At 46.5% G+C, this 17,119-nt stretch overlaps 1 protein-coding gene across 10 annotated transcripts in view; it reads right to left on the bottom strand.

Annotated features, from left to right (window-relative positions):
* CMC2 (C-X9-C motif containing 2) overlaps window positions 1–17,119 on the bottom strand; it is a 69,990-nt gene that overhangs the window by 20,197 nt on the left and 32,674 nt on the right. For 6 of the 10 annotated variants that reach the window (XM_084811953.1, XM_084811956.1, XM_084811958.1 and 3 more), the window contains one exon: window positions 10,733–10,922. The exons of 2 other annotated variants lie outside the window; for them this stretch is intronic. In XM_084811953.1, the coding sequence (XP_084668079.1) occupies window positions 10,824–10,922 (99 nt within the window). In that variant the 3' untranslated portion in view covers window positions 10,733–10,823. Of the gene's footprint in view, window positions 1–10,732; window positions 10,923–17,119 lie in introns of those variants that run through there. 2 more of the 10 variants (XM_084811955.1, XM_084811957.1) reach the window with 1 other exon arrangement.

Here is a 17,119-nt window from a genome sequence, read left to right on the forward strand (position 1 = left end):
CGATGACGATGAAGATGATGATGACGATGATGCCCATTCTGGCTGTATCCCAGACAGCCACTGGAAGATGCACAAAGAATGGGTGATGTAGAAGAATATTCCGTGGATGTTATATTTTATCATGTATGTTATGGTTTGAATTGCTGAGAACCACCCAGACAGCTTCAGCTATTAGGCCATAGAGAAATATAATAAATAAAAGTCAATCAATCAATAATAAAATGGATTCCTCAGGACCACTTTCACCCACACATATAGTGTACGAAGATGTGACCTGTCGCGCACCCACTCCATAGCCTCATTCATATGACTGAGCAATCCTACAGACAGGAATTTTCCATCTCCAAGGTCCACCCCCATTCCCCCAGTATTTGCACAGCAGCATGAGAGCCATTTCTACCTCTGGAAAACGCAGGAAAAGTGTTGTGGGAGGCAGACGGTGGGGTCATTCCTCATTTTAGCCTCTTCCACTGGAGTCAGTGGGATATTAATCATTTATGCCCGGTCCTGTCCTGGCATAAATGCCTGCTGTGTTCATGGGTCCATGTATAGGGGTGCTCCTCCTCTGCGCTATGCATACCATACCCTGGGCCCAATCTACATGGGGAATTCACTGCAGCGCTGCAGCACCTCACACACGGGTGCTACAGATGACGTTACCCCCCACTCCACGTCAACTGTGGGGTTTCCAGCCCGAAAAGCCGCATTTCTGCAAAGTCATTTTGTGACAGACTTTTCTTTCCATGCGGCTTCCATGCGGGACCATTCAGGAGTGTGCCCCATGTCTTTGAATTAAATGTGCATTAGTGGGCGTGGATAGGGGTATGTCTGTGCCCTGACACAGTGGTGTTTTGATGTTGCCTCACCATGTGGGCTGTCCCTATTTCCCCCCCCACACTGCAGTCTTTCACACCTGCACATCTATAAGGAAGCACTCTCCCTCGTCCACCACCCCTTCGCTGCTTTGCAACTTCATATAATGACAAGTGTAGATTCAGTGAGAAAGGGCTGTGGGGTTTCCTGGAAACACGTGGAAATCCTAGATCTCCTCGGCATATGGGGGGAACAAAATATACAAGATCAGCTTAGGTCAGGTTGGCCTTGTAGGCCCCTTCCAACCCTACTATTCTATGATACTATGATTCTAAGTCATAGGAACATAGATTCCTATGAACTTCTTTCTCAGGAAATTATAAACCAGGGACTCGGGATCCATTTTGGAAGGATGAGTGTGCATGTATCGCCTACCAGAGCAGACTCCTGCACCTGTGGCAACCAGCGCAGGAGTCTGGAGTAGAAGGTGCACCAGTTTGTTTGTTTGTTTACAGCTGTCATGGAAACATACATGTGGATCTGCACATGTGTGGAGGACAATTTAAAAGAAAATGGGGGGGGAAGGGGGAACAATCATTGGCCAAATGTAAACGCAGCATTTATACTGGAGTTACATTGTGTGTGACACGATACAGAGGGAGTAATTGCATCACAACACTTGATGTGTTGTTCGGTCACAGGACTCCATCCACCTAGGCACAAAATAATGCGGTTTCTCATGATGATTTCCCGGTGACAGCGGTATTTTCCCCAGGTATATACATTAGATGGCAACATTAGATGGCACGGAAGGAGCAAATCTGAATGGATGAAAACTTGGTTTTAAACTGAATCGCTTCAGAAAGCGTCTCCATGTAGATTGGTCCCTGTACTTAGCCACTTTGCCACCAGGATTTGGTCAGTGGTGCTTTCCTCTACTGTACAACAGGGCGGGGTGGGGTGGGGTGGGGTGGAGTAGGGGGGCTGTTCCAGAAGCAGACATCTCGCTCTGCTGGCAGAACAGCTCCCCCACCATTTCCAAGATCAGCCAGTAGGCTTCAGGGATAGTGGTACGCCCTTCATCATCTTCTGTCTGTTGCCTTTTTAATATATTTTGCTGTACTTGCTGAGCCCATCTTTTTCTCAGCTGTTTTATATTCTTGTTCGTGTGTCTTATTATATTTTAGTGTTTTCTATTTTAAGCCTCCTTGGATCTGTTCCAGTGAAAGGCAAGGCATAAGTACTGTAAATAAAACAAATACACGATAAAACAACAACTAATGGAACACTGAAGCATCCCAAATATTATGTTGTAAATCACAAAGCTGTCTTACCAGCACAGTTCTAGCTATGGTTACTCAGAAGTAAACCCACATTTCAACTGGACTTGCTCTGATGCAAGTGTGCATAGGATTGCAACCTTAGGCGTCTTTGGGAAACCACAGAAATCCCATTCCCTACACTGTGTTCCTCTCTCCACGGAAATACACGCTTAGCACACAGAATGTCAGAAGAGGCTGCATTCGCTAGGAAAACAGACAAAAGATGTTAGGAAAAGGTTTCATGATTGTCAGGTATCAGCTGAGTTTGGCCAACTTTCAAGCAGGAAATCATGTTTCGCCACAGACTATACCATAAAACAGGAAGCAGCAGAAACCACCTTGCAACAGGAAACCAACCAGCAGAAAATGAAAGTGTAGAGAGGACTAGGTGTAGTGTCAGTGAAGATAGACTTATCACTATGCATGTACAGACAACGACCCACTAAATGGAAAAAGTGGTGTTCTGTTCCATGGGCATAGATCAGCTTTCCCAAATCAGGTTCCCTCCAGATGGATTGAACTACAACTACCATCATCCCCAGCCAGCACGTCCAGTGAACAGAGATGGCTGATGGTGCTGTAGCCGAACACATCTGGAGGGCACCAGGTTTATTTCTTCCATTCTGGATGTGAAAGGCTAGCACATATTGTCCTGACCTAGGTCGGAGGAGACCCAGATTCAAATCTGCTCATCCATGAAGCTCACTGGGTGACCTTGTCTAGTCACTATCTCTCAGCCTAACCTCACTCACAGGGGTGTTGCTGATGGGATTATTTAGTAACTATGCCTCCTGTTAGAAAGGCAATTGACAGAGAAAAGGAAACAAAAGGCAAAACAGGATGAGTGTTTACCAGTCCCACATGCACACAGACTATTTTAAAACAATACAAGGAGACCACACCCTTCTTCAGTGACAAAAACTTACAAATAATCTTGTGTATACAACGCAGTTCAGTGTAGAGTTTCAAAAGAGTTTGTTCAGTCCGTTTTGTGTTTCATTACACTGAGAGAGAGAGAGAGAGAGAGAGAGAGAGAGAGAGAGAGAGAGAGCAAACAATGCTCCCAGCAATGGTGGAAGTCAGAATGAGACGGGCTGGGCGGAAGGAAGGGGAGGAGCAAAAGGAAGAAATCACAGGAAACCACACTGTAGGCTATAGAGAGCCTAAAGCTAGATGTGGTCAAAATTCCCATGAGCTAACAAACTGCAACACTGACCCCTTCCAGTAACTTGCAGATGAGGTTGCAATATTCCCAACAGTTTTAAGGATAAAATGGTGAGGGCAGAGAACCATGTATGCCCACCTTGAGTTCCTTGGAGGAAAGGTGAGACAGAAATGTAATAAAATTAATACATGAACTAAACCCAGGCTTGTCCGTTACATTCGATAACTTGATTTTCATTGCATCACTATTATTTTCAACCCCATTTTCAGTGCTACTGGGGCTGTAAGATATGCCATGCATCAAGAAGAAGAAGAGAGAGAGCAGTGAAAGTGACCAGCTGGTGACTCTAAAGCACCATGCTATATAAATAATAGCAGCAGTGTGTTGTATTTGGGGCACAGTGGATCAACTGTCTTCTTAAGTACAACCCAGTCTCCAAAAGCTTCCCCTCCTTCCCTAGTCCCTCTCTTCCCTTTATCTAGGAGAAAACCCTGCTGCAGACCTGTGTTAAGAGCCATCCTGAGGAACTACATAAACCCTGTTAGCAGCACTTGCACAGAGGCCGAATGCTATAGTTAAAGTTCAACAGACAACACGAAGAGCAAGGGAGGGGAAGTGTATTGGCTGAAATAGGATGCCGCACATTTGTATGTCTTCCTCTCCAGTATTATCATTTAGTACAGGCATAGGCAGCTGGTGGTTGTGGGGATCAGGTCCTTGAACCAATTTTATATGGCCTCTGGAGATCCTACAGAATTTTAGCACAAGAGCAGAATGAAGCTGCACTTGCAAGGAAAGATACTGACAGTCGTAAGAAATATATTGACAGTTGTAAGTGATATAGTCCATGCTTTTAGGGTTACCTCTCTCTCCCTCATTGGGATATTCTGTGGGCTTCTTCACATAGAGCTTTTATCCTGCTATTGAGATTACTCGCTCACGGACGTTTGCGAGTCCTTTAGACGTCGTCGTTAACCTCCACGGCGTCTCCCGCACTAAATGACCTTTATTCCATTTTTAAATAGATCAGAGATAATGAGCTATCAAATTATCCTGCGTGTGTCCCGCTTGAATTCCCTCCATGAAAAAGGAAAAGCCGCAAGAAGAGGAGCTAGATCAATGAAACATATGGAAGACTCAGATAAGGGGAAGGAGGAGGGGGAAATGGGAGGGGGGAAGGAAGCATGTGTATAGGGAGTCTGTTGTGATCCTACATTTAAAACAAAAGCAGAAAGCCCCATTTTAAAGGTGGGATTTTAGGCTGGTGTAGAGCTGCTCTGTGTAATGCCCATAGGGGTGTACGAACCCCACTCACCCGTCCAGTCCGGGGTGTCCACTGGGGGGGGAGGCGATCCGTTCCTCCCCCCAGAATCCTTCCTGGCTGGCTCCGCTCCGCGGCAAGTCCGCAGAGCTGCCAGCCGGGCCCGTCCACAGCCGGACTTCCGTCCGCTGCCATGCAAATGGCATCCGGCATAGCGTCCCTGCCCTTGGCCATGATAGGCTACGTAAATATTTATGTAGCCTATCGCGGCCAAGGGCAGGGACGCAAATGGCGTCCACTACACCGGACACCATTTGCATCCACAGCCCGGCAGCAGATGGCTGCGGACGGCAGCGGACAGACCCAGACCAGCTGGCACTAGGTAGGGTCCATCCCTACCGGACTTCATGGGGTGACGGTGGGGAGCAGTCCACTCCGCCATGGACTCCGGAGGGCCGGATTCTAAAGAATCCGGCCTCACTGGAGTCCGTGGAAGATTTCTCTGTCTTCCCTAAATGCCCAAGCTCTATCTCAATACGTGTACTCTGTTCCTGCTAAACCCTTATTGCAGGAGTGGGAAAGATGCAGCCCTCTGGCCATTTTTGTGGCCCACACTTATCCTACTGCCATGCCACCAAAAATCAGCAGCATAGTGGGAGGGGGGAAAGCCCGTTTGAAATGGAAAATGGGCAGTTTGTTGGGCAGCGGCAGCCGCAGTGAAAAGGGGCTACTTAAAAGCAAAAAGCCATTTGATTTGCCCCATCTCTTTTACAAACCAGTAGGACCTTGGTCTTATTCTGATATGAAAACATTTAGGAGACATATTTATTTTTTTCAAATTCATTTAAACAGAAGAGAATGATGACTTTGTAAGTGGGCCTGCAGGGCTTTAGGTCAGATGGTATCAGTGGATTACTGGCGAGTTTTACTTTCTTTAATTCATCTCGAAAGAAGATCATTGTCTCTCAGCCTGTGGGCGAGCAGCGATTTCATTCCCAGTCCTGCCTCAGTTTAATATTAATAATTGTATTCTCAGTTTTGCAGGCTAACATAATATCCTGCGAAAGAGATAAGAGGCAAACTCCAGGAAATTGGGGTGGGGGGTGGGAATGGCAACCCAAGGTTAGTGGCAGGAGCATAGTGATGAAATGTCATTGTTAATAGCATTAATTGATGTTTGCAAAACTCTTCCCCGCCTCCCCACTTTTACAAATGCATAGAAAACACTAATGTATGATACCCAGAGGTATGGTGAAAACAAAGAAATGCTCAGCTTGCATCTGGAAGAGCTATTGGTCGACTAGAAAAGTCAGAGGGATGGCTAAGAGAATGCTTGGGCCTTAATTATCCCTTTCTAGCTACACCACATTAAACCACCTATTACTGTGGTTAGACACGTCAGCGGTATAAGCGGCACCCACCAGGGTTGGTATAGAGCAGGAGTGGGCAACTTCTGGCCTTCCAGATGTTTCAGCCTACAACTTCCATTGGATAGCGTAGCCAATGGTGGGGGATCATGGGAGTTGTAGGCCAAAACATCTGGAGAGCCACAAGTGTCAGTCTCCTTGTATAGAGCAAGGGTTGGCAAACTGTGGCTCAAGGTCTGCATCGGGTCCTCTGCGTCATTTCATGCTGGAGGGGGCGGGGCAGGACAGGGGGAGACCACGGGGAAAGAAGAAGGGCAGAAGGGGAAAATTGGGGGCGGGGAGCCAAGAGGGATGGAACAATGCAAGGGGGCAAAGCCCTCTGCAAGTAATCAGCTCAAATCTCTGCCAAGAGAGATCTCTCTCTCCCCCGAGCAGCCTGCAGGGTGGGGAGGAAAAAGGAGGGTGGAGAGAGAGAGAAGGGGTGGAAGAAAGAGAGTGAGAGAGAAAAGGTGGCGGCAGAAAGACAGAAGGGACAGGATGAAGGGTGGAAGAAAGCAAGTGAGCGAGAAAAGGTGATGGGAGAAAGAAGGGGGAGAGGGTGAAGAGGTAGAAGAGAGCGAGAGAGAAAAGGCGATGGGAGAGAGGGGAGAGGGAGAATGGATGACGGGGGGGATGGCCCCACCCAATTTTGGCTCTGGCTCGGCCTGCTTTTGGCAACAGTCCCAGCCAGTGCCAGCATGCCCTCCCCCAGACAGATTACCCCCAAGGGAATGCTGTTTTCAACAGAAAGAGGTTTCCCCTCTCCTGAGACCAAGGTTACTGTTGCTAAAGGTTTAGCCGTTAGTACTGGCCTCCCGTTCTGGTTGCACACACTACTGATTTGTACTAGTGATGTTTGATCTGGCCATGGTTGAGCAAGCTTTACTTACATCCCGTTTTGGACTACTGTAACATGCTTTGCGTGGGGCTGCCTTTGAGAACTGTTCAGATACTTCAGCTGGTCCAGAATGCTGCAGCCAGACTGTTGACGGGGCCAGTTCAGGGAGCGCGTGACTCCCCCGTCAGACCAGCTATGCTGGCTACTGGTCTGTTTCTGGACAGAATGCAATGTGCTGGTTATGACCTATAAAGCCCTGTATGGCTTGGGACCAGGCTACCTGAAGCACCACCTTCTTCCATGTGAGCCTGCCCAGTCGTTAAGATCTTCTGGAGAGGCCCTTCTTTTGGGATCACTGTCTTCAGAGGCACATTTGGGCCCAATCTACACTGAGGCATCTTCCAACACCAATGCAGTTTGAGAACGTATTTTCTTGAATTCGCATCTGCTCTTCCTGTAGCACACGTGGCCAATTAATGTGGTGTAGACTTGAAATAAATATCTTTTGTGAGGCAAATGTAACCTTAAACTGGATTAATTTAGCTATGTAGGCAGAGTCTTGAGACATCAACAAGCCCCCCCCCTTTTTTTCTCCATTTATTAAGCTTATGCACCGGTGCAATGGTGTGAATGAGTGGAGTTTTTAATGCACAGGTGCGATAGTGCAAATGAGTGGAATTTTTTATGCACGGGTGCGAATGAGTGGAAGGTTTTTTTTTCCCCAGTCATCCCAATAGCAAGGTGCTGACTTTCTCAGGAGTAAGCCTCATTGAAGAGAAGGTGATTTACTTCTGAGCAGATATGCATATCAGCACATTTTCAGCTAGTTGTTCCTTGAGGCAAAGAAATAAAAAGGACAAAGGAGAGAACTGGGAAGGCTTGAAAAGACATTCCAAACTTTATTTTTTTCAAAGGCAGGGGGAGGGGAAACAGCATTGCAATTCACTCTTCAGTTCACTGGGCAGGGCGGGGGGGGGGGAGAGAGAGAGAGAGAGAGAGAGAGCAGGAGAAAAGTCAGCAGATACGTGTGTGTGTGTGTGTGTGTGTGTGTGTGCTATTGACAGATTCACACCTCTGCAGGTATGCATTAGCAAACACAATTTAAAAAACAACTGATCCTGGTCAGCAGAGGGTAAAGGAATGGGCTAACACCATCCTGTTGGATCCACCCTTCCCTGACGCCACTTTGCATTCCTCCTCTCAGCGCCATTCCCCCCAGCCAGTGCTGAAACCACTCCCCCTGCAGTAGTACCGCATGTTTAGGACACAGTGAGTCCCCCAAAGCAGGGAAGTTGCAGCAAACGGAACATCTGTCACAAAACGAGTTTGTGAAAATGCAGGTTTTACAGCAAGAAAATCCAGGACTGATACAGACTGGAAGTAACATCATGTGTCACACCCAAGTGTGAGGTGCAGTAGCACTACAGTAAATTCCCTGTGTGGATTGGGCCGTCGAGGTCTTTTCGGTGGCTGCTCCCAGGCTGTGGAACTCCTTCCCAAGGGAGGGTAGGTTCGCCCCCTCTCTGCTATCCTTCTGATGGCAGTCAAAGATCATTTGATTCAAAAAGGCCTTTGGCCTGTAAAAGGGTCTGTGGGTTGGGTGCTGCTTTTTATTTTTTATTCTGTAGTTCTTACGTTTTTATTGTATTTTAATGTATTGTTTCCTCGTTTAAACCCAATTTGAATTGTCTCTGTAAGCCACTTTGAGTGCCGTTTTTTGGTAGAAAGATGGGGAAGATGGGGTACAAATCATCCCTGCAATTCAAATTGCGTGGGAGATTAGAATGCCTGAATAGGACTCAAATGAAATTGATGGACAATAGATTCAGGATGTACCAAAGAAAACACTTCTCCTCATATTGCCTAATTATTTTCTGGAATTCACGTATGATGTGGCTTGGACCAGATTCCCTGAAGAACCACCCTATCCAGACTTTGAGCATTTCTACATGAGGCTTTTAGTGCACACTACAGACTGGTCATTCATGGAAACTTGCGGGTCCTTTACATGATGGTGTGAACCTCCAGAGCATCTCCCATGCTTTTTGAACTTTATCCCGCTTTTTAAAAGATCAGAGATAAGCTGATTACAAACATTAATACGAGATATCGGCAGTGTATAATGATGGCATTGTGCTATAATACAGCCACTAGATGGCGCTGTATAATGAAACATATAGAACATTGCAGAGAAACGAAGTTTTCAATTCAAACCACGTATCTCCATGTAAAGGAGCCCATCGTAATCCCACAAAGAAACCACAAGCAGAAAGCCCTGGTGAGGATGCTCGATTTCAGCCTTCTGTGATGAACCTCTTTGAGATCATTGTCAGAGGGCCTGATCCAGATTCCCCCACTGAGGATGTGGTGGCTAGCTACTAGGGAGATGACCTTTTTTGTGATGGCGACCTGGCTGTGGAATGCTCTCACCAGAGAGACTCACCTGCCACCCACTTTGTGGTCATTTTGGCTAGAGGCACAAACTTTTTTCCTTTTGTATTTTTCCAGGGTTTTAAAGACCTTGGAAAGTCATTGATCTTTTAAAAATCTGTTTAAATCTTTTGACTCTGCCTGTGAATCTTGTCTTGTACTCTCTGCTACTTGAGTTTCATGCTGTTCTACTGTTTTATAGATGATGGTTATATTTTAATATTTTATTGATATCGTAAGCCAGTACGTCACCATGATAACTTTGTTATTGGACAGCATATATATTCTGTTAATGAATGCAAATAAATAAATAATAACTTGCTTAGCTTTAAAAGTTAATTAGTCAAATGGATGGAGGGTATGGTCAATCAATGGCTATTAGCCATGATTTTGATTGTTTTTTACATATCTATACCACCCAACAGCCAAAGCTTTCTGGGCGATTCACAAAACTTAAAACCATAAAACAAAACTTAAAACCATAAAACACATAATATGATATAAAGACCTTAAAGTTAAACACAGCAGAATAAAATCAAAGTAAAAACAACTGTAAAAACCAGCAGCAGTTTAAAGATCTAAAAACACACTGACACAGGTTTTTGTTTTGAATGAAGGACTTAAAAGCCTAGGAGAATTTAAAAAAAAAACCAACTCTTCACCTGGTACCGAAAGCATACAACATAGGTCTTTTTCAGTAGCGGCATCCTGAGTGTGGAGACCTCTCCTTAGTCACCTCACCCCATTTAGCAGGGGCACCCACAGAAGGCCAGCTGAAGATGATCTAAGGGTTCAGGCAGGTGTATATGGAAGGAGACGACCCTTCAGGTAACCTGGTTCCACGCTGTTTAGGGCTTTGTGGGTTAATGCCAGCACTTTAGATTTGGCCCAGAAATGGACTGGCAACCAGTCAGATTCCTAAGCACTGGCCTAACATGACCATATAACAGTCCTTGTTAACCATCTCGCTGCCCTGTTTTGGTCCAGTTGAAGTTTCCAGACCATTTTCAAAAGCAGCCCCACATCTAACGCATTGCAGTAATCCAAACATGAGGTTACCACAGCATGAATAACTGTAGCTATCTCTGTCCCAGTAGGGTCATGATGCTGGGAAAGACTGAAGGCAAAAGGAGAAGGGGACGGCAGAGGATGAGATGGCTAGATAGCATCACCGATGCAATGAATATGGACTTGAGCACACTCCGGGAGAGAGCGCAGGACAGGAAGGCCTGGCGTGCCATGGTCCATGGGGTCACAAAGAGTCAGACATGACTGAACGACAATAACAACATCAGCCTAAGCTGTGCTGTCTGCCCCCAAGGCCCCCTGTGACTCCACTGACAATGCTGGATTCAAGAGTACTCCCAAACTACACACTTGATCCCTTAGGGGGAGCGCAACCCCCTCCAGAACAGGTTGAACACCACTTAGCCATGCAGATGAACCCCCCACTAACTGTACCTCCATCTTGTCTGGATTGAGTCTCAATTTATTGGCCCTCATCCAATCCATTACTGCACCTAGGCACTGATTCAGAATACCCACTGCCTCACCTGGATTTGATGAAAAGGAGAGACAGAGGTGGGTGTCATCTGCATTTTGCTGATACCTCAGCCCACATATCTGGATAATCTCTCCCAGTGGTTTCATGCGGATGTTGAGCAGCATGGCGGAATAAAACCGAGCCCTGTGGAATGCCATAACATAACTGCCAAAGGACAGAGTAATAATCCCCCAGCACCACCTTCTGGAATCAGCCATGCAAGTAGGAGCAGAACCGCCCAGAGAGCTTCAGCAATTGGGCAGTATAGACATGAAATAAATAAATAAACCACTGCAATGCAGTACAGGTTCAGATGCAGCGTATGTTTGAGCAGCAAAGTGTGTGTGGGGCAGGGGAGTCTGTAGCTCTCGTGTCCTGCGTGTGGGCTTCCCACTGGCATTTTGTTGGCAACTCTGGCAAACCGAATGAAAGACTAGTTGGACCCTTAGTGTGATCCAGCAGGCCGCTGCTCTTGTGTTCACCAGCTCTCCCCTAAAACATCGAATCCACTTTTGCCACCAGTGATAATTTGTGTGGTTGGAAATGGGAAGTGGAAACAACTCCAAAGCTGCCAGGTGTTTTTTTTTTTTTTCAGATCCTTGGAGGATTGAGTCCCAGTGTCCAATTTCAGGGAACAATAGTCTCAGAGAAATGCTCTAATTGGTTTTTCTCTGGAGTGCTGTCTCTTGTGAGTGCCTTGCTGTTTGTCTACAGTCAGCTAAACATGAAGACATTCTGTACTCCTCCCCACCTTTGATCTCTATTGCACACTGCAACCCAGGAGACTACAAGCGTATTCCAATCCTACAAAGCTTTCCTCTTCTTCCCTTGACGTCTCGTGGTTTTAAAAGTTGGGCCAGGGGGACAGTAGATTGTTTTATTATTATTTACAGCATTTATATGCCGTTCCACATCTAAACGGTTTCGAGATCGGTGAACAATCAAAGATAAAATGATAAAAAGATAAAAGAAATAAAACAAGTGCAGATGGTCATCACAACAGTCCCAAAAGCCATGACATCATCAGAGTCCAAAAATTCAGGCAACTGCGTTGATCCATGTCAACAAGCAGGTTCTAGCAGTTGTCATCTCTACCAGGAGCAGGTCTTTTGTAAAGCCAACGGAACTTAATTGCCCACTCAAGACCAGGCCACCATCCCCCCCAAATACATTGCAACGCAACAGGGAACAATATATTGTTGCTGGGAAATTCTATTTCTCTCCAGCTACTGTGAGGATTGCAGCTAAGCTGAGAGGGAACAGGGAAGTCTGAGGGGGTGGGGGTGGGATGGCAGGTGATGTCAGTGTCTCTGCTAATAATAATACTAATAGTCTATAATTCCGTTATCACTTGTATGGGAAAGTGCCTTTCCTTCAGGTAACAACAGGGGGCGCGAGCAAGTAGGTAACTCAAGTATGGGTCCAGGGGATGCATCCCCCTTTGCTCCCCACCTGGAGGCTGTCTGTGCTGACAGCTGAGACTGAAATCTAAACTTAACGCTCAAAACGCATAAAGCCAATCAGCAAATAGCATACAAGGCCGCTTTGGGCAGCGGGAAGCAATGCACGAGTTTTAGTCACTACAACAAATGTGTTTATGTTGCATGAACACGGAAATATGCCCTGTCTATTGGATGTTTGTGGGACGTTATTCACATGTACAGATGTACACGCTAGGATCCAAGATGGGAGGACCTCCCCCACCCCCCCGGTGTGTACTCCCCTACTGAGTCACACCACTGGTCTATCTAGCTTAGCATTCCCTATACCATGGGTAGAGCACTTCCTTTCTGTTGAGGGCTGCAGTCGCTGGGGGTAACCTCTCAGGGGCCACATAGTAGTTGTGGGCAGTGCCAGAGACAAAAATGGTCAGGGACACTCTTTCGTCCTTTCTTTCTTCCTCTTTCCCACCCTTTCTCTCTCTCTCTCTTTTTGATATCCCCCTCTCTCTATCTGCCAACCTTTCTTCTCTCTCCCCTTCATCCTTTTTCTCTTTTTCTAACACCCCTTCTGTCTCTCCAACCTCTTCTTTCTTTTTTCTGATATCCCCCACCATCTCTCTCGCTTTCTGCCAACCTCTCCTCTCTCTCTCATCCCTTCTCTCTCTTTTCCAATCCTTCTATTTCTTTTCTTCTGATACCTGCAACATGTCCTTTCTGCCAACATCTCCTCTCTCTCCACCTCTCATCCCTTCTCTATTTTCCTAACACCCTCTTCCCCCCTCTCTCTACCACCCTTCTTTCTCTTTCTGCCAACCTCTCCCCTCTCTCATCCCTTCTCTCTCTTTTTTTTCTAACACCCCTTCCTTCTCTCTCTCCCTCCCCACCCAGAAGGCTGCTGAGGGAGGGGCAGATCACTCTTGCCAGAGGTCTGAACTGATCACTTACAGAGGGATTCCCTCAGCTCCTTCAATCACCCTGTGCATTTTGCCCTTTCCCCCGTGGTTTTCTTCTCTCCTCCTGCCCTTCTTCTCCCCCTCTGGGCTCCCCCTCCCAGTCCCACCTGCATGAAATTAAGCAGCCCTTGGGCAACAGGTTGCCCACTCCTAGTCTACACTGACTGGCTGTGGCTCTCCAGGGTTTCAGGCAGGAGTCTTTGCCAGGCCCAGGAGTTCCTGGGAGTGGAAGGTATTGAACTCTCTGCCTGCAAAGCATGTGCTCTGCCACTCAGCTCCAGCAGCCCCTTAACATGTTCAATATATGTTTGACACAGAGTCCAATATTTGTGTGTTTTATATAGGGAATACAGAGAATCGTGGGAACATGGAGAGATTGTATATGCTAATATTTGCACTTCTCTTCATTACTTTTGCTGGACTGGACAAGGCTAGGCAAAGCTGAATCCTACATAAGTAGCTCACATAAAACGGGTATTATGTAGCAGACCTATAAATACTCATTTTATTTTTAATTCATAACTCTGCCAGGCACTGGCTGCTGGCCCAGGAAGGGTGAAGTCGACACCAGGTTCATCGCAATGATGCAAAGTGCTTTTTGGCAAACAAATACAACATGCAAACCAGCCCAACCCTTCTTGTGGCTCGATCATTCGCCTTGAAAGGCCCATCCCAAACAGGCAGGAATCAACATGGTGAAGTCTTCTCAAGTGACCATACCACATCATATTTCACATGATGGCTAGCCAGTCTGAAAGCATGCCCACCTCAAAACCCACCCTCATGTGACATCTTTATTCATCCGGGGCAAACAAGCCTACCCTCCCATCATGTAAGTTTTACAGAAGGGATACAATTTTGATATGGGAACACTTCAGACAAGCAAACGTTCCAAAATGGTACTGTTTCGTGAAATGACTATACCACATTAATTTTTGCACTTTTGAATCAATCCCTACCAACAACTTTGCACATACAGTCAAGGCCAGAAATATTGGAACAAGGATAACTGTTTTGGCAGTTGGCCTCTGTACACCACCACATTGAAGTTGAAAGGAAACACACCCAGATGGGAGCGAAGTCAGGACTTTCTGCTGACAAAAGTGGGGCACTAACCATTCAGAAAGTACGGCCAGTGGCATACACACACACCCATCGTTGGTGGCTCATAAGTAATGGAACAAACCAACATCATTTCAAATTTAAGTATCGCCTTTAATACCTGGATGAAAATCCTTTGCAGTCAATGACTGCCTTAAGTCTGGAACCCATGGACATAACCAAATGCTGAGTTTCTTCCCTCGAGATGCTTTGCCAGGCCTTCACTGCAGCTGCCTTCAGCTGCTGCTTGTTTGTGGGTCTTTCTGCCTTCAGTCTTGTCTTCAGTAAGTGAAAAGCACGCTCTATTGGGTTGAGATCAGGTGACTGACTTGGCCACTGAAGAACATCCCACTTTTTTGCCTGGAGAAACTCTTGGGTACCTTTTGCTGTATGTTTTGGGTCATTATCCATCTGCAATATGAAGCCGCGTCCTATCATAGGTTGTCTGGGTTAGGAGTTGGAGGCACTGCACTACAGTGGTTCCGTTCCTACTTGGATGGCCGATTCCAGAAGGTGGTGCTGGGGGATTATTGCTCTGTGCCATGGCAATTGTGCCATGGGGTTCCACAGGGCTCTATTTTATCCCCCATGCTGTTTAACATCTACATGAAACCGCTGGGAGAGGTTATCCAGAGGTGTGGGCTGAGGTGCCATCAATATGCAGATGACACCCAGCTCTACCTCTCTTTCTCATCAAAACCAGGTGAGGCAGCGGCTGTTCTGAATCAGTGCCTGGGCACGGTAATGGACTGGATGAGGGCCAATAAACTGAAACTCAATCCAGAAAAGACAAAGGTACTGTTAGTGGGTGGTTCGTCTGCCCGGCTAGGTGATATTCAACCTAGGATCAGGTTCGTAGTTTGGGGGTGCTCTTGGATCCAGAACTGTCACTTGAGGCACAGGTGCACTCAGTGGCACGGAGCACTTTTTATCAGCTTAGGCTGTTATACCAACTACGCCCTTATCTGGACAGAGATAGCCTAGCTACAGTTATCCATGCTCTGATAACTTCTCGTCTGGATTACTGCAATGCGTTATACGTGGGGCTGCCTTTGAAAACGGTCCAGAAACTTCAGCTGGTCCAAAATAGGGCGGCAAGATTGTTAAGAGGGACTGGCCTGCGAGCTCATATTACGCCAGTACTTTTCCAGCTGCATTGGCTGCCAGTCCATTTCCGGGCCCGATTCAAAGTGCTGGTGTTAATATTCAAAGCCCTTAATGGCTTGGGGCCAGGTTACCTGAAGGATCGCCTCCTCCCATATGTGCCTGCCTGGACCTTAAGATCATCCTCAGCGGCCCTTCTCCGTGAACCCATGCCAAAGGAAGTGAGGCGGGTGGCTACTAGGAGGAGGGCGTTTTCTGCTGTGGCACCCCGGCTCTGGAATGAGCTCCCTAGTGAGGTTCGCCTGGCACCTACATTGTATTCCTTTCAGCGCCAGGTGAAGACCTTTTTATTTTCCCAGGCATTTTAGCATTTTAGCTTTCTAAATGTTTAGCTTTGCTGTTTTAAATCTGTATTTTAAACTCCTGCACTGCTGCTAGGTTTTATTGTGGTTGTATTGTTATATTGTGGTTTTAATGTTCTATATATTTTAAATTGTTTTATTGTGTGTTGTTTGGTTTTAATTTTTGTGAACCGCCCAGAGAGCTTCGGCTATTGGGTGGTATAGAAATGAAATAAATAAATAAATAATATCAGTTTGGCGGTATTTGGCTGAATCTGAGCAGAAAGTATAGCCCTATACACTTCAGAATTCGTCCTGCTGCTTTTATCAGCAGTCAGGTCATCAATAAACACCAGTGACACAGTTCCATTGGCAGCCATACATGCCCATGCCATAACACTGCCTCCACCATGTTGGACAGTTGATGTGGTATGCTTTGGATCATGATCTGTTCCTTTCCTTCTCTATACTTTTCTCTTCCCATCATTTTGGTACAAGTTAATCTTGGTTTCATCAGTCCAAAGAATCTTATTCCAGAACTGGGCAGGCTTTTTTAGGTGTTTTCTGGCAAAGGCTAATCTGGCCTGTCTGTTCTTGAGCATTACCAGTGGTTTGCACCTTGTTGTGAAGCCTCTGTATTTACATTCATAAAGCCGTCTCTTGACTGTAGATGTTGACAATGACATGCCTACCTCCGCAAGAGCGTTCTTGACCTGGCTAGATGTTGTGAAAGGGTTCCTCTTCACCATGACCAGAATTCTGCGGTCATCCACTTTAGTTGCCTTCCGTGGTCTGCCAGGCCTTTTGCTGTTGCTGAACCTGCCAGTTAATTCCTTCTTTTTCAGGATGTTCCAAACTGTTGTGTTGGCCACTCCCACTGTTTTTGCAATCTCTCTGATGGGTTTATTTTGTTTCCTCAGCCTAATGATGGCCTCCTTCGCTCGCATGGACACCTCTTTGGACCTCATGTTGGGAGTTCCAGTGAACAGCTACCAAATGCAAATGTAACACTCAGAACCACCTCCAGGCCTTTTATCTGCTTGATTGGTCAAGGGGTACCCAGTAAACAGGCCGCACCTGGCCATGCAGCTGCTTGTCAGCCATTCGTTCCATTACTTATGAGCTACCAATGATGGGGGGGGGTATACCACTGGCGGTACTTCCTGAATGGTTAGTGCCCCACTTTTGTCACACCCCTTGAATTACAGCTGAAAGTCCTGACTTCGCTCCCATCTGGGTGTGTTTCCTTTCAACTTCAATGTGGTGGTGTACAGAGGCCAACTGCCAAAACGGATGTCCCTCCTGTGGAAAGCTCCACAGCCTTTGCTGCTCTAACACTGACTGAGGTATAAAAGGGGCAGATTGGGAGGTGTCTTATGGGCACATCAAAAGCTCTCCTG

Source organism: Heloderma suspectum, chromosome 8 (assembly GCF_057233095.1).
Source record: "Heloderma suspectum isolate Gila_16-S chromosome 8, 16-S_ref, whole genome shotgun sequence".
Lineage (NCBI taxonomy): Eukaryota > Metazoa > Chordata > Lepidosauria > Squamata > Helodermatidae > Heloderma > Heloderma suspectum.